This window comes from Sipha flava, unplaced genomic scaffold (assembly GCF_003268045.1).
Source record: "Sipha flava isolate LNK unplaced genomic scaffold, YSA_version1 130_pilon_pilon, whole genome shotgun sequence".
Taxonomy (NCBI): Eukaryota; Metazoa; Arthropoda; class Insecta; order Hemiptera; family Aphididae; genus Sipha; species Sipha flava.
Window position 1 is genome coordinate 804,046 of NW_020271756.1, and position 18,387 is coordinate 822,432.

General features: G+C 30.3%; 4 protein-coding genes across 7 annotated transcripts; 3 read left to right on the plus strand and 1 right to left on the minus strand.

The window, feature by feature from the left end:
- Positions 1–223: 223 nt before the first annotated feature.
- On the minus strand, positions 224–2,512 carry LOC112694537 (ADP-ribosylation factor 6). Of its 2 annotated transcripts, none has more exons than XM_025570042.1 (5): positions 1,821–2,512; positions 1,487–1,581; positions 947–1,050; positions 682–880; positions 224–608 (listed from the first exon to the last, which is right to left on the minus strand). In XM_025570042.1, exons 2-5 carry the CDS (start codon positions 1,566–1,568, stop codon positions 466–468), a joined length of 528 nt encoding a protein of 175 aa, XP_025425827.1. In that variant the 5' UTR covers positions 1,569–1,581; positions 1,821–2,512; the 3' UTR covers positions 224–465. The 2 variants fall into 2 exon arrangements, with proteins under 2 accessions (XP_025425827.1, XP_025425826.1); XM_025570041.1 differs by having other exon boundaries at positions 1,825–2,509.
- On the plus strand, positions 2,258–18,366 carry LOC112694536 (trans-1,2-dihydrobenzene-1,2-diol dehydrogenase-like). Of its 3 annotated transcripts, XM_025570040.1 has the most exons (8): positions 10,669–10,831; positions 15,898–16,078; positions 16,139–16,329; positions 16,737–16,867; positions 17,466–17,626; positions 17,701–17,944; positions 18,008–18,158; positions 18,213–18,365. In XM_025570040.1, the coding sequence occupies exons 3-8, from the start codon at positions 16,188–16,190 to the stop codon at positions 18,308–18,310; spliced, it is 927 nt and encodes a 308-aa protein (XP_025425825.1). In that variant the 5' UTR covers positions 10,669–10,831; positions 15,898–16,078; positions 16,139–16,187; the 3' UTR covers positions 18,311–18,365. The 3 variants fall into 3 exon arrangements, with proteins under 3 accessions (XP_025425824.1, XP_025425825.1, XP_025425823.1); XM_025570039.1 differs by lacking the exon at positions 10,669–10,831 and adding an exon at positions 2,258–2,345 and having other exon boundaries at positions 15,898–16,329; positions 18,213–18,366; XM_025570038.1 differs by having other exon boundaries at positions 15,898–16,329; positions 18,213–18,366.
- LOC112694456 lies at positions 12,274–14,274 on the plus strand. Its single transcript, XM_025569919.1, has 5 exons — positions 12,274–12,378; positions 12,475–13,050; positions 13,148–13,369; positions 13,443–13,793; positions 13,909–14,274. The coding sequence occupies exons 1-5, from the start codon at positions 12,274–12,276 to the stop codon at positions 14,272–14,274; spliced, it is 1,620 nt and encodes a 539-aa protein (XP_025425704.1).
- On the plus strand, positions 14,378–14,878 carry LOC112694457. Its single transcript, XM_025569920.1, has one exon. It carries the CDS (start codon positions 14,378–14,380, stop codon positions 14,876–14,878), a length of 501 nt encoding a protein of 166 aa, XP_025425705.1.
- Positions 18,367–18,387: the final 21 nt, after the last annotated feature.

Genomic DNA, 18,387 nt, shown 5'->3' on the forward strand with positions numbered 1-18,387 from the left:
ATGATACTTAGTACAACATGTATATACTTACTTATAAGCCTATATAAAATAATCTAAACTCAAAAACAATCATTAAAAGTCATTATTAAGCTAGACATAATATTGCTTAATTTTTACATTTTACTGTTAAAACTAATATGTATACTGATTGAATTTATTTTTTAAATATACAAATCAAAAGAATAATTAGGCAGTTTTAGCAAATTACTGATATTAAAAACAATTTTGTTCAGTACACTTTATAATGTTAAGAAAAATTGTGAATAATTCAGTATTTTAACAGGCCAGTTCTCATAAAGAGAAAGTTTTTTTTTCTTCAAAATGAACACCTTAATTTATATATCGATGTTCATTTTTACATTTAATGAATCAAGTACACTTTTGTACAAATGGAATTCCTTTTAGTCCTAAGCTTTTTTTAAATTGAATAATAATGTACAAAGTATTATTTATTATACTTTAGTATCATTGTTTAAAATTTGATGTAAGCCAAGCAAGGCCTTCGTGTAATCCATCTCCAGTGGTAGCACATGATGGTTGAACATACCAATTTCTATCCCGTATTCTTGTCAGTCCTAGTTTTTCTTGTATTTCATGTGGTTTCATCGCTATATAAATGTAATATTTCATGAAGCAGATGTTTACTTAATCAAAAAATAATATAATTGCTTTTATACAAACCATTGGTCAAATCTTGTTTATTGGCAAAAATTAGAATAATAGCATCTCTCATTTCTCTATCATTTATTATCCGATGTAGTTCTTGTTTAGCTTCATCAATACGATCACGGTCAGCACAATCTACTACAAAGATTAACCCTTGTGTTCCTGTATAGTAGTGTCGCCATAATGGTCGTATTTTGTCTTGACCCCCAACATCCTGATCAAATTTGATACATCATTAATTAATTTTTATATTTAATTAACTAACAGCAAAAATACTAACCCAAACATTAATTTTGACATTCTTATATATTACTGTCTCCACATTAAAGCCAACTGTTGGTATAGTTGTTACGGATTGACCTAATTTGAGTTTATATAAAATAGCTAAAAAATTTTAATAGGAGAAGTTTTTCTAATTGAAATAGTGGTTTATATATGTTTAAAATAAATAACTTAGATCAATTAGATATTAAATAAGAAATGTATTGGTGGAGGGTTGTTTGCAATCCATTCTACATGACTTTTTAAAATTGTTGAAATAAATTTGATAATACTTATGCATCTACTATAATATATATAAAAAAAATTGGAAAATTTTTTGATACATTTGATTTCTTTCTACAACCATTATTTAGTTATAATTAAAAAAAGAAAACATTTAATTTATCATGTTTTAAATTTATCAATTAAAGAATATTAGCCTGGATAATTTTTAAGAAATTAATATGGATGGCTTTAATTTGTCACAAAAATATGGGCTACAATTAATGAAACAAATAAAATCATATTTACACATTAAATATTTTATAATAAAGGATACTAGTTTTTCCAGCTGCATCCAAACCAAGCATAAGTATTCTCATCTCTTTGTTACCAAAAATTTTGGAAAGCAGCTTCCCCATATCGAAAGATTATCTGAAAACAAATGGAATCATCTGTAGGTTTAAAATTGATTCATATATGATTGAATAGGTTGGTCAGGGATTTTTTTTTACAACAAGCCAACATTATCAGGTGATAACTAAATCTTATTACAAAAACTTCTGGTAGAGTAACAATTATAGTTATTACGTACATGTATATTGATGTGTTCCAATAAGTAGCACAATAATAAATACCAATCAATAATGATAAAATATGTAAAATGGACTTACGTACCAGTGAACATTTACAGCGTACCGGTGACAGTGAAAAATGAGTATCGTTGTTGTAGTATATTAGTTTTAGACCGAATTCCTTGAGGGCTTAACCGTCGTGTTACAATTTTCGGACATCTCGCTCGCGTATGACGAAACGAACGACAATCGTTTGTCCGTTATCATATGTTACGATGTGCAAGATAACGAGAATCTTTGCTCGCGAACAATGAGGAAAAAACCGTCGGCGTTGACAATGGTCTACGTCCTCGTTATTAAAACAACAAAACGTCTATGAACCTAATATTATTAGTTTTATTACTGTTATAATAGCGGACGATGATTTTGATAAACTAAATGGATATCACAGCGTGCGTATGCGATAGTGAAATCAACGGGTTTCGAGCGCGAACAAATTACAATAACATTGTAGTGATCGTAGAAAACGGTGGTGGCAGTGGTAGCGGCAGCTGCGATGGTGATGACAATTGACAAAGGCGGCGATGACTGTAGTCGAAGAAAACCAATAGAAAAAAATGAGCGGTAAGATAATGATATAATAGCCGTGACGAGGGATGATTACAACCCGATAAACAAAATCAAACTACTTTTTAGCTCTATTTTTAATATCGCCGTCTTTTTTTATTATTCATTGGGTACGGCGAAAAACGACAACGACACGGGTGCGTGGATATTGTGTGGAAGGGGAAGGCGGCAGCGATAACACAAAAACGAACGCCATGAACGTAGGCACGTTGTGGTAGTTGTATAGATAATAAATACGTCTGGTGAATAGCGATATACGTGCGCACTCTGTATGCAAATCATTGTCGTGATGATACGTTACAAACAATATTACGAATAATCAGTGACGGTGCTAGAGTTTGCGAGGCCCAGGGCAAAATAAATATTGGGTCTTATAATTTATATTAAAAAAATATATTAAGTTCAGTTAAATCAGAACCGCGAGGTCTTAATTATAATTTAAGGCGCGGGGCCCTGGGCAACTGCCCCTATTGTCCACCCCCTCGCGTCGTCCCTGCGAATATTTTACGGAACACTAAACCACAAAACTTATCGAATTTTAATCGTTTCATCCGTTTTCCAATAATGTTATTATTTTTTCGTATTGGTTGCAAGAGTATATCAACTAAATAACACCCACCGTTATGTGTAGTGGCCATGCAGTTACCATGGTACAGGGGGGATTTGGATGTCAAAATCCCCCTTAAAATATTTTTTTTAGCACAACAAAAAGTAATTGTTTTTAATTTTAAACGATGTTACATAATTAATTTCTGTTATCTTATTAACCATTTTTTTTTTTTAACAAATTGTCAAGTAGTTAAATTGTATTTACCTTTTGTGTTTCAATTAATTTTAAAATTAAATTGAAAATTGAAAAAACAAAATTCATCCTATTGAAAACAAATTTCCGACTCGGGCAGGAAAATATTTTGTACGTGAACCAGGGACGTTCCTATCGCAGGGTGAGCGGGGCCCTCACCTCGTGCCCCGCGCTCTTACCATAGTTGGACAAGCCTTGTTTTCATAGATCATAGATACAATAAAAAAAATTGAAATTGATGAGCAAAAAAAAATGTAAAAATCATTTTTTTTTCATATAAAATTGTTTATTATATAATTAATTTATTTACCCAATCATATTGTTATATGTGCAAGGTACTATATTTGTTAACATTATTTGAGCACATTTGAGTTCCAATATGCAACTAACAAGCGATAGTGATATTTTCGATATTTAAGGCTTTGCAATTTTATTCTGTCCCGAGCCTCACAAATCATCAGGACGGCCCTGACATGAACACATTTTTACGACAAAAAAAATTAGATCAACTCCATGGCCTAACCATAATGTAATGCTTAGTCATGTGATATTGTGATATAACTAACGAATGACGATGTACTGCAATTAGTGATGGCGTGAAATAGCAGTAGTGGTGATTTTTTCACAGCAATTCCTTAGTAGTAGTCCCAAATCGCTACTCATATACTAAGATACCAGTGATTTATACATTTTGTTTATCATATACGGGGCTGATAGTTAGGCTTGCCATTCGTTCCGGTTTGATCGGGACAGTCCCGGTTTCAAAGGAATGCCCGGGTTGTCGGTGTCCCGGCCGATCATTCAGTTTGTCCCTGTTAATAGAAGCTGAGAGAAAATAACATATAATATCATATTATTTAATAATAAGACATTGAATAATATTGTAAATTATATCATAATATTATGGTTATCTAATCGGCATGGGTATATATAATAATAATGCATTTTTGTATTAGCCAATAAATATTTAAATTACAAAATAATATATTTATTTTTGTTTCCATATGAACATTACATAAAAAAAAAGTCATTCAATATGATGTCACGGTTTAGTGATTTCAAAATCCGGCAACCCAGTGGCGCACAGAAGTATTTTGAGAGCATGCAACTAAAAAAAGTTACCCACCCACTCACCAATTTTTTTTTAAAAAAAAACATTCGTTTAAATTGTTGTCTGTAACTGTAATTAACTCTTAAAACAACTATACATTTAAGAAATTGAGATTTATTATAATTAATTAAAATTAAGATGTCTATACCCAGTGCCATATAAGTATAATGTTTGTGTTATAATAATAATGTTATTTGCTTACCAAACTCCATAATGTTTGGTATCCAAGTTGTCCAATTATATACCCACCAATCCACTCATACACCCACCACCGACGAGAGCACATGCAATTGCACCTCTTGGTAACTTGTCTGGGCGCCACTACGACAACCTTACTGATAGTATATATGATATTGTAATAGCAATCACTGCTATTATTTATTTAATATTATCATACTATTATATTGGCATAAAATTCATAAAATAACAATCATTGCTAGTTTCCAGTAAAAGTAACAATTGCTATTGCTATTAAAAAAAAAAATCATAGTTTACCATCTCAACTTGCAATACGTTAACGGTCAACGCACATAATAATATTTATTATACCGGACGTGGTCGTAATAACTAACGGTAATATTATTGGTAGCTCGGCGTTTGTTAAGTAAACAAACCGGACGGAAATGGCTTTTATTAACCGTCGTCCATCTGTCGGCGTCTGCTCTACCGTCCCGATAAAGACGCGAGAAATATAAATATTAGTTTCGCAAGCGATTAATGATTAGGTACAATGGCGTATTTAGAAACTTATTTTGGGGTGGGGTGTCATATCTAATAGTGAAATAATTTTATAAATTAGTATAGAACGTTCTTTATCAACTTATTGTTTAAATACTGAATAGTAATAATAATAATAATTAATAACGTATGATTGTATTAATCGTATTTTATATTACTTTATGTTGCGCATAAATGCATAGTGCGTATTGACTAGTGATGTGTCGTTTGCGAACGAACGGGTCATTCATATGAACCAAAAGATTGTATGCGTATTTTCGTATCAGTTATTATCAGTTGTATTTTTATAATACTACGGTGTTTTAATGTATCGTTCGCGAACGAACCAGGGGTGTAGCCAGTAAGTAGGCCTGGTAGGCCCGGGCCTTCCCAGATTTTTTCTAGAAAAAAACCAATAATATTTAGGAAGAAAAATGAGTGGAAAATTTATGGATAACCCATCAGCTGTTATTGACGAGTTTGCTGTCAAGAAGATTAGAATTTTTACTTTGAGAATAAATTAAAAATACGTATATTAATTAATATTTATAATTGTATTTCATAAAACTCTCATATTTAGGTACTTAAATAAAAAATGCATCTTTTGAAACTATCTATTTATTTTTTCGTTCAATTTGTTTTAAGTTATTAATATTATATTTTTAATTTCTAAAATATTATCAGGCCATTTAATCTATTATTGTAACGGGCCACCGGGATTTGTCCCGGTGTCCTGCCAGGCCAGTCTGCTCCTGTATATGATGGACACATTATCGCAAAAAACACAGAGCAACAGGTTTTGAATTGTTTTTATTAAGTTCTTATTGGTAATTTGTTGCTATTATGTGGACAGTGTGTTTATAAATGTTCCAGTTTGTTTCAAGGAAACAAAAACAATTAGAAATACTCGTCAACATTCAGGAACTATTTATTGCTCTAGTGTGGACTCGGCTTAATGTGCATTGTATGCATATAAATGTTGTCAGTTTGTTTCAAGAAAACAAAAACAACTAACCACACTTATCAACATTGAGTAACTTATGTTGTACTAGTGTGAACGATTTATATTATGTTAAGGTTTCATTTCGTATATGCAAACCTGCATAGGTATATATAAAATAAAGATGTACTAAAATATTAATTAATACCACGTCTTTAACACTAATAAAACCAAACTATCATTTTTTTAGGGTGGAGAGAAAATAAAATAGTAACTACCTCTTTATTAACGTATGTCCAAAATGAGCAAGAGGGGGCTACACCACCCTCCTACAAACCATCAATTTTTATTTCTAATGGACATTCATATATTTTATATGTGTAAAAGAAAAACCAGATTATATTAGTATAATATACTATTCAGACTTCAAATTCAAAATAATACACAATTTATAATACACACAATAATTTTACTGATCTTCAGGAGTTTCAAGGTCTGCATTTACTATTTTATTGGAGAAACTAAATTACAAATGAATCATACTTCATAGTGTTAGGATCTTATCAGCTTTTTTATAATATCTCTTTAAATGGTGAGATGACCAAATTTTTTATGGAACCGGTGAGGTGGGGTCTATTAGAATCAATAATAAAAAAAAAAATTGAACATGTATTAAATTAATTTTTATTCTTAATATTATATATTAAAATATTAAATAATATTTTTAAAAATGCTTTTTAAATTTTATATTTTTAAAATCCCACAGTTAAAATGTTTTGTTATAAATAATATATTTTAAAAAGAAACTTCTTATATGTTTCAATTTTCAAGTGATTTTTTTCATTAAGTATGCAATATTACAAATAAAAAAAAAATAATAAGAGTAAAAATTTAAAATTTTTGTGCAGTTTCAAATGTTCCTTATTTTTAATTTGCATCTGCATAGATATTATCAATATTTGATTCATTTTCAAGCACATCATATTCAGATAGAAGTTGTCAAATTTTTTCAGGATCTCGTATATTATTCAGTGGTGTCTTTTCAGTTTTTAAGAGGAGAGGGTAAAAAGTTTTGATCGGCCCATAATATAACTAAAAAAAAAAAAAAAACCCGCTCATTGAAAATAGAAGAATAATTCATAAAATAATATAAATGTAAATGGGTCCGAGTCCTAACCCATATCACTAGTTACGTATTACAAACTTTGATTTAATTTTCTGCCTTAAAGTTAAAAAAAAATTAAAAAATATCTATTAAAATAATAAATATAAAACAAACTGTTAGAAGCAGATGTTGACGCTTAATACTTAACTAATTTAACCTTCAACATAAAAGTACTATTTTCATTTTTTTGCCTATGTGCATATGATTATAAATTCATAAGCGATGTATGCCACCACACGAGATAATTGAAATAACATCACGCGTATACATACCTAACTATTGTTTATTAAGTGACGGATTTCAGACCCAAATAAAAACGATTAAAAATAATTAAAGCTTGCGTAGTTCAATGGTGCACATTATATAATAAATTCGCCCTATGAACTATGGCAAACACTAAATGATAATAATAAATAATGAATGTTAAATAAATGTTTACAGCTATGTCCTAATACAAAATACGCCTGAGTATTAACAGTGGTTATATTATATTTTATCAATGGCTTTACTATTGTTAGTATTTATTATCATACTCGACTACTCGTTATCGAAAATGTCAACGAATTACAAATATATTCAAATATCCTAACACGCGATACGCGATAAGTCTATGCGTATAAAACAAGTACACATATTATGTGTATTGAATATTTCTTCAAAATCAATTAAAAGTCTTTTGAATAGACACGTCAGTTAAAATTAACAAATGAACAATGTATTTTTAGTTTTGAATCGGACCATTCAGAAACTATACTTCAATATTTGTACCTAATATGATAAATAATACAGTGGCGTACATACGGGAGGAGGGGGACCCGGGTTCAAACCCCCCAGGGCCAAAAAAAAAGAAGAAAATTGTTTTATTATTGATGACGTGTAATATATTCATAGTTTTATTATTACGCTTTGAACTTGAAATATATAACTATACAAATATTATGATAATTAACTAATTATATTATAGGTGTTTAAAAAGTATTGTTAACTATGCTGTTTTTATATTCCAATAGCTATTAATTTACTGTAATGTAAAAGTAAACTGTTAATTGCTAAAAAAGTTGTACAAAATAATATCTGTTTATAGCAGTTATTTAACTTATTTATCTGTGCAACGAAAAAAAAAAAAAGATGACGATTATTTTTGTATTCCCCCCCTAGCAAGATCGAATGTACGCCACTAAAATAATATATAATATTTATAAATATAATAAAAAATGTAATAGAATTTTACTATTTGTTTTTTTTTCTTTAGTTGCCACATGCTAGTCCACTTGTTTGGAATGGTGTTCATTATTATGATAACCTAATATAGAACCTGTTCAGTATATTTGGGAATGTAAACTATTTTACTACGATCGTTTAATTAAGACGTTTTAATTATGGGTGACTTAACATCTCTTAGTAGCTTGTAGCAATTATCAAAATAGTTCAATAAAATATGTTTCATAGCCTTGTTTGTGAGACTGTAAGAGTCAAACATGTTAAAAATGTATTACAGGCAGTGTCGGTCTGGCCAGGGCAGCGTAAATTTTGGTAATTGTGCCTCACACAAAAATATACAATTAATGAGCAAAAAAAATTATTTGCAAGTCTGGAACATGATTAATACAATTAAAAACTTGATTAAAAAATTAAGAAACGAGGTTCATATTTTATTTTTATTTAAAAAATATCAACAATTTTCAAATAATGTTAACTCTTATTTTCTTAACGATCCCTTCATAGAAATAGAAGAAGATTTTCCTGATAAACGAGTATAAAAAAATTGTCTGAGGAAAAATACCAAGATGAATCTAGAAATCAAAGTCCATATGAAAAATTAAAATCAGATGCGTTTTCTATTTAAGAAACTATACTAAATAGTATAAAATTAAGATTTGTACCAAAAGAAGGATTTTTAAAAGATTGCCATTTGCTATACCCTAAAGCTTTTGTAGATGACGGACCTCTGATGGAACATTTTTAGAAATTGCGTAATTTTTATTTACTTAATAAGATGGTTGGTGTTATAGTTAAGATACAAGTTTTTGAAGATTTTATGAAGATAAGATCAATCTATTGAACAATAAAAAGTATATGATAAAGAAACTAATAATAATAATAATAATCCAACCATATTATAATAATGCACTCATGTCACGTATTGACATATTTTATGTGTTAGGGCCGTCGCGGACCCCCAAATTGAATATCACGGACCCCTACAGGGCCGCGGACCACAGGTTAAGAACCATTGAATTAATCATTTAATAATTTTCCCTACCGATGTTTTAACAAACATTTGTGATTTAACTGAAGTAGAGAAAAAAACAATTTGCTTGTAAGTTTGAAAGCTATCATCCTAAATTATCTGAATATACAACTAAAATTGTTGATCAACATACAAAAAACATTTAAACATTTAACCGGATTTATTATTTGAAAATATGGACAGTGATAATGAAGTTGACGAAGAAAACGTTTTACCAATTGATTGTAACAAATGTAATAGATGCATTGCATGTGCTTATATTACAATTAGTGAATTTGCATTTAATTCCAATACTTTTATTAATTTATTTGTTTTGTATAAATAAGTACTTGGTACTTCTTTCATCAACTCAGCCAATATACGAAAGAGTTTTTTCTAAACTTAAATTAATTAAATCAAAATTAAGATCTACTATAAATCAAGAACATATAACTCCATTAATGCTAATGAATTTTGAGAAAGATATAGAGATTGATATAAAATATATCATTAATTGCATTGCTAATTCATTCGATACATGAAAGAAATTACTTACATTATGAATAAAAAGTATTTATGTTGGCAGAAAGATATAATGTGTTAAATAATTTATTTGTATAATAATTAACCAGGTCTGTTAATTATTATAATATAATTATTTAAATAGTATATTAGTGAATTTAAGGTAATTTCGTAAAAATAGAATAATTAAAATTTAATATTTAATAAAGAGTATATAATTCAAACTTGTAGAAAATACATCTATTTTTTTTAGTTAGGAGAAATATCATGTACATATTTATTATAATAATACAATAATAGCCTAATTTTAACCCTTTCACTGTTGGCTTAAAAAATCTAAAGCATCTGCTCTGTGCTGACTATATTTCATAAAATATTTAAATGGTATTTCTACTTTATAGAGATAGGCATATACTCAATGTATCTATAAAAATTATAAAAAAAAAATTTGGGCCAAAAATTAACGTTATAGATAATTGTAAAACTCTTAGACAGTGGTTCTGAAAATGCATTCAATTAAATTCAAGTACAAAATCAATCAAATATTCAGACTTGTACTTGTTTTTTATATCACTTCATTGATATTCGTACACATTCAACAGAATTAAGAAGCAGATTACATTCAAGATAAAATTTGATTTGAAATATTTCCGTTTATCAATAATTAATCATAATTGGGGAACCCTGGAAAATCAAATATTTACCTATAACTTCTTTGATAATGTTCAGATTTTTTTTTAGTATCTCTTTGGATTTATCTAATCATTTACTACATTTGCAAGTTGTCACATTATTAATACTGTTATGAAATGATTGGACCCATTTGTGTGTCTTAGCATCACAGAGTCTCTTACGTTGGACGCTTATATGTGTTCATAGCAGTGAAAGAGTTAATTATATATTTTCTATATGTTGTTTATGAAGTCAAGAAGTATATGTTTAATAATAATACATTAATTAATATGCTACAAAAGCATTCATGTATAGATTTTGTATGTAAGTATGATACCACTAAACATGACTTTCACAATTTCAACCCAATCTTAGGTAAATTTTGATAAAAAAATTGAGGCCTAGGTCTTTCATATCCCAGGCCGACACTGATTACAGGTATAGTATTTATATGAAAAGATCAATATTGTCAATTGTCATTTATACCTACGATATAACTGGACATGCACGACAAATCAGGAACGGATTATGGAAAATAGCGATCACCCCTCTCCCTTAATTGAACTTTTTTTACCACAGATTTATTTAATATTTTTGATATAAGAGGTATAGTCTTATATATCGAGGCTTTCTAGGTAGTGTGTTTCATGATAATAAATAAAATTATAATGTATAATATAATAGTAGTAACAAAATACCTATTTACCTCCACTTTAACAAACTTCATATTCACCCACGGACAAATACCATTAACCTAAACCAATAAAATATACAGTATACTTCTAATATCATATTAATGTAGCCATATGTCTGAATAATAGGTTAAGCTTTTAGCTTTCGTTTGTTTGCTCAAAAAAATTGACTATCATTAGAGAAATGGATGCGATTTTTTTTAAAATATTATTTTTAAGGGGTTTCAATGCGAGTAGGTATATTCGGCTTCAATTCCATATTGGCTTATATTGTATTTTTTTTCTCTAAAAACTGCTGAAATGACAGCAGGTTATTATAATTTCGTGGTTCCGATTGATCCAATTGAAAATATTACTTTCTAATGTATCTATCAGTATGGGTGTTGCGATCAATCGACGGCGTAATCTTCTAATATTCTCGATAGTAAAATTATTTTTTGATTTAATTTATTTTTGAATTATAATAATGATTAATAACTGCATATTATTTATTTGCACTGCGTATTATTAAATAATATATTTTGCTCAATTTTTTTTTATCGCGTGGCTTAAGCAATGGCAATAGAATCCAAGAAGTGTGTACCCATCCAAATATATTTATAAAATAATCAATTATCGATAAGACTTTTTATTGGTTCGCAAATTTTCCTAATAATTTATTTATTATAGAACTTGGCAAAATAGTTCAGAGTTAATCTTGTACACAATTTGCATGCTATAAAACTTCATTCATGATGTTTCATCATAAGAAATGTGACGGCCATTGAAAAAAAAAATGCACATTATTTCTGATTATTTTTAACAAGTACCTACCCGAAAATTTGAACACTATTAGTAGAATATTTAAATCATCATTGTCAAACTTGAAATTAACATATTTATCGCATCACTCAGAATCTAAACTAATTTCTTCATGTACACCTACCTGTGATCTTCTTGTTGATATACACGCTTATAATTATAATAGTAAGGATTATTGTTTATGTAGTGATTTATGTACTTGTAACCATACTCTCTTAGGTTTTTATCAAAATTGCCGTGGTTTAAGAACCAAACTAAGTATTTTAAAATGTAATGTCGCTGTTTTTGACTATGTTTTTATCTGTATCACTGAAACATGGCTATGTGACAGCTTCTATGACAGTGAACTTGGTCTATCCATTTATATCATTTATAGATGTGATAGAAATAGTTTAACAAGTAATTTTTCTAGAGGTGGTGGCGCTCTCATTGCCATTCGTAGTGACATAGTATCTAATTTAATTTACATTCTAGCTACTAATGTTGAACATCTATTTGTTAAACTTAGTTTTACCTAATAACATCAACTATGTAGTGTGCTCAGTGTACTTTCCTCCCAATTGCCCGCTTTCTGCTTACGAGTCTTTTATTTCCGCTGTACAATCTGTTCTTCTCCTGCATCCAGAATGTGTATTCATTTTTTGTGGGGACTTCAATTTGCCAGATATTATGTGGTCCAACGATGATTTTGGTTTACTTTACAATACGGTTTCTAATCCCAGAGTTCAATGCATCCCCGATGCTTTTGCGTTCTTTATTTTTTTCCAACTAAATGATATTCAAAACTCTTTTGGTGTTGTCTTGGACCTTGTGTTCTCCAATGACAACAGTATCTATATATCTAAAGCCGTAACTTCAGCAGTACCTTGTGATCCCTACCACCCGGTTCTCGATATTTTGATAAAGTTGGATAAACTCTCCCCTTTACTTGATCGCTCCCATAATTATTATGACTTCCGCCGTGCTCCCTATTCAAAAATATGCGAATTCCTAAATTCATTTAATTGGTTGGAGATCATATTATCTCTCGACGTTGATGAAGCTGCTAAGGTAATTTATGACACCTTGCACTTTTGTATTTTAAACTTTGTTCCAAAAGTGTCATATACCCTCGAAATTCCCGAAATGGTTTTCAAAAAATCTTAAGCATATTGTTTTAAGCAAGAAAAGAGCACATGCCAAGTTTAAAGCTTCATGTTGTCCCCTTGATTATGCTGAATTTTCTGCACTTCGTGCCTCTTACAAGACAGAATATAAGAGATGCCATACTGCCTTCTTGTCTGGCACTGAGTCTATGCTAAAGTCTGACCCCAGGTCGTTTTGGGACTTTGTCCGAATTAATAAATCTAACAACGAAATTCCCCATTCAGTACATTTTGAGAATTTACAGAGCTCGGGTACAGAGTCTGTCTCTAACTTATTTTCCCATTACTTCAATACAGTCTTATGTTCCTCCTTTGTCTAATGACCATTCGTTTCCTTTTTTGTCCCATGACCTACCTAGCTCTTGCTCATTCAACATCGATGATGTTGACGCTGGTCTAGACGCACTAAAAAATGTTAAGTCCGTAGGCCCCGACGGCTTGTCAGGTGTATTCTTAGACAATGTGAAATCTTCATTATGTTTTCCACTGTGGCTACTTTTTAAGCGTTCAATCGATAACGGAGTTTTCCCCTCTTCTTTCAAGATTAGCTCTGTCACTCCTATTTTTAAATTTGGTGATGAAGCTGATGTCAAAAATTATAGACCTGTCTCTATTTTGAGCCACATATCCAAACTGTTTGAACTTATAGTATTGTTGTAGTCAATCGCCAATTAACTCTATTCTAATTGACGAGCAACATGGGTTTAGACCTGGTCGCTCGACCACTACTAATTTATTCGTTTTTAACAACTTTGTTTTGAAGGCTGTTGAAAAGCACATCCAAGTTGATGCTATTTTCACAGACTTTACTAAAGCCTTCGATAAAGTCGACCATGGCCGCCTAATCGAGACCCTATACAAAACTGGGTTCGGTGAACCATTGTTGTCTTGGTTCAAATCTTATTTGTCAGACGGAGTCCAGTGTGTAAAAGTGTTCGGATGCAAATCATCCATCTCAAAGGTCTCTTCTGGAGATCCACAAGGAGGACATTTATCTCCAATATTGTTTTCTTTGTATGTAAATGGCATCAAGGAAATTGTCAAAAACTATGAACTACTCGTGTTTGCCGACGACTTGAAGCTCTTTAAGAAAATTGAAAACTGTGTGAAGACACCGCTTTCCTATTAACTATACTTACTCCATTAATGGTTCAAGTGTATCATCGGTATTTAGTAAGAAAGACTTAGGTATTATCTTTAATTACGATCTCAACTTTCACTCCCATACTGAAATGATATGCTGCAAAGCCTTAAAAACGCTTGGGTTTGTAATGCGCATATCAAAGGAGTTCAATCTATCTTCTTCATTAAAAACTTTATACTGCTCATTGGTCCGTTCACTATTAGAGTATTCATCGGTCCTATGGGACCCTTATACGGTATCTGACTCCTGTCAACTAGAACGTGTGCAGAGACGGTTCTTATCTTGCGCTGCTTTTGTCTTAAAAATAAATCATCCTCCCCACGACTATTTCTTAGTTATGCAGGAACTCAGCCTCATTTCACTGGCTGACAGGCGAGTTAACGCTAACATAGAGTTTCTGAATAAACTGGTTGATGGTCGTATAGATGCTCCCTCACTTCTCTCGTTAGTCAATTTCAAAGTTCCTTCCCGTACTACTAGATACCATGCTCCTTTCGTTGTTCCTGCGCACACTACCAACTATAGCAGAAATAATCCGTTAGACCGCATGATGCGGCTGGCCAATGAGAGCACCGTTCATCAAAACTGATACATTTATTATTATATATTTTTATATTTGTTTTATAATCATTATTGTACTTATTATTCCGTAATTATTATCTTATAAATTTAATTGTGTCTTTGTATTAATTATTTAAATTATATACTATTGTATTATGTTAAACTGTTGTAAAGGGCCCAGCCCGTTAACAAATAAAATAAATAAATAAACTAGGTATAAAAAAAAAGATTTTGTGACATAATTATAATGATATATGTATGTATCATAATGATTAGAGCCCGGATTTATATGCATTTGCATATTTGTACTAAGTTTATGCAATTCTATGGAAGTTTAAAATGTCCACGATTGATATCACACCGAATTTAAACACCAAATTTTATATTGCAAATCTTGAATATTTTGAAGGTTATTTGGTATAAAAGTGTGGTTTTTTTTTAAAAAAAAACACATTTTATAAAGTGTAACATAATGCATATAATTGCATATGTAGGCACTTTTCCTTTGCATATTTGCATCATATTTGGCACTTTAAATGCATATAAATGTTGATTGTTGATTATTATTAATAATCAACAATCAACATTTATACATATTTATGTAAATATTAGAAGGGATTACTAAAATCAATATAGATTTATTAAAATTATCTTGATACGATCGATTAATTGAATGTCATTGGTCTATGACATTCAATTAATTGATTGATTCCACAGTTTTAGGATTCGAAAAAAAAATTCAAATATTTTCAAATTTAAATTAATTTTAAACATAATAAATGTGAAGTATAATCGTTATTGGTATACGTGTATTAAGTACTGGCTGTTAGCGTGTGCGGTTGTATAATTATTATAGTGAGTATTACGCATTATACAGGTCTAACGAGTTCGAAAAGGTCAGGCATATATTTATATAATTCTAATCTATGACTTGATATTATTTATTATGTTAGTAGTATACGTATTGAAAAATACATAAAAACATATAATGACGAGATCCGATGCCCGATATTTAAATTTACAGTTATGTTTATACGCTCATTATAGGTGTAACAAGTCGACGACAGACAGCGCAGGTTCACCGATATTTTAGTGCGAAAACAGTGTTACATTATACCGGTGAATTGTGCAAAGAGCTTTAAGTTTAACACGTCCATCCGTACAAGTTCGCTATAGTCGCTGCCAAGGTCGTACTGATTAAAATACGAGCAGCCTTTAACTGCCCCAAGTATTGTACTTTTCTCGTGCACAGTAACACAGTTAATACTATAGTTCAAATGGCGACTAGATGGGGAATAATAGGTACCAGCAATATATCTCACGATTTTGTCGTCGCTATGAACACGTTACCGCAGACGGAACATATGGTCACGTCGGTCGCCTCTAAGAACATGGCCAGGTCCAAAGAATTTGCGAAACATTTCGGAATCCCCAAGGCGTACGATTCTTATGCTGCTATTGCCAACGACCTGGACGTGGGTAAGATCAGAGTCTTATGATTTCAAAAAATAAAATAATAAAATAAGAATAAAATGTGGCTTGACATTTTTCAGTTGGTGGTTCAAGAATATGTAATTCCATTCACCCATCCTCCCACCACATAATCACATTTTAAAAACCATGTTTTCGTTTTTACTCGGTTTAAAATTCGATATAATTTCCATAATTATATCAACTTATCTGTTGGTATTTTTTTCAATAATACTTGCGGTCATCAGATTAGCATGTTCATATTTTCTATCAGCTGCCACAGGTGCCGTCTATTGAAAATGACAGCCATACCTCAGTTTTTGGTAGTTCAATGAATCATAAAATATAATGTTAACCCGCATCTAAGAGTTGATATAAAATATAATTCACGAATGTGTTTTTGTCCAATGTTGTAGATGTGGTATATGTTGGTACCCTCAATGAACACCATTACTCCGTTAGTCGTTTAATGTTGGAAAACGGCAAAAATGTCTTATGCGAAGAATCTTTCTGTCAAAATGTTAAACAGGTCGAAGACCTCGTCGAAGTAATTGCCCATACCTATAACCGTTTTACTCTGTATATATAGGCGGAAATCGGGGGGTGCTTGATGGGACTAAGCCCTCCTAGAAATGTAAAGTACAAGTCTTAGACCCCTAGCCCTAAAACTATTAAGTGACTAAAAATACAATAACTATTATAATTGTAAAATTAATTTTTAATAACTGAATTAAAAAAAAATATTCTGTTATAAAAATTAAATCAAATTCGTAAGATTTTACAAACTTATTGTCATGACTTGGAACGATCGTAATTAATATAATATTAATAATATGTAATAATACCTGCATTGGTTGTTTAATTTAATTAATTAATAATTTCTGTTTAGAATACCTACTCAAAAATTGTTTAAGATAAACCACTTAATTGTTTTTTTGGTTAAATTGTTAAGTACTTATGTCAAATTGTCAAATTTTTTTAATTGCCTTGTTGAAATAAATAATTGCGTACAGGGGTACTTATAGGTGTAATAAGCAAATAATACTCAGCCCCCTCTCACTAATTTCACCAAATTTCCGCTTACGTCTGTATATCTTGTTATATCACTCAAACAGTGTTTACCTAATAAAAACAATGTCTTATAGCTTGCGAGGTCAAAAAAATTGTTCCTTATGGAAGCTATGTGGATGTTTTTCACACCAGCTTTTACTATTCTAAAAGAAGAAATCGACAAAGGTACAATCGGAGAACCATTACAAATAATTTCATCGTTTGGCACGCCGATGCCCGAATCACTAATTTATCAGTAAGAATTGTTTTCACATTCTTAATTAAAAAAAAAACATTTGTTCAATAAATTAAATATAAAATGTTTGTTAGACGAAATAGTGGCGGATCGATTTTAGAATTAGCAGTATTTTCGGTTTATATGAGTCAACTGTTATTCGGTCCTGAGAAGCCACTGATCTATGGAACTTGCGGACAGTTAACAGAATCTGGATTTGACAAAGACGCCAGTGTAATTCTTAAGTATAGCAACGGTAAAATTTCTACATTTTTCAGTCACTTTAAAGTAAAATTACCGAATGAAGCTATTATTTTTGGTACTAAAGGAAGCATCAAAGTAAGATAAGACAAAACAAATTATAATCATTGTATGTTTAAAAAAAAAAAAAATATATTTTAGTTATATAATCCATTTTGGTCAGCCATTAAAATGACTGTAAAAGGAAATGATATTGATATTGATGTACCTCCAACGAAAGAAGCAACAAAGTACCGTAACAGTGTACAACTGATTTACGAGATTCAAGAAGTCAGAAATTGCTTAATGAAAGGTAAAAAATTATTATTAAAAAAATATTAGTATGTATTTGCATTATTTATTCCAGGTCTCAAGGAAAGCATTATAGTCCCATGGTCTCTAAGTATTGAAAATGCAATTTTGCTAGAAGATATAAGGAAACAATTAGGAGTAGTAATCAATTAATATAAACAAAATTTAATGTTAAATAACCATTTAAATTTATTCATTCAAATAAAAGATTATTTTGTAGATACTACAAA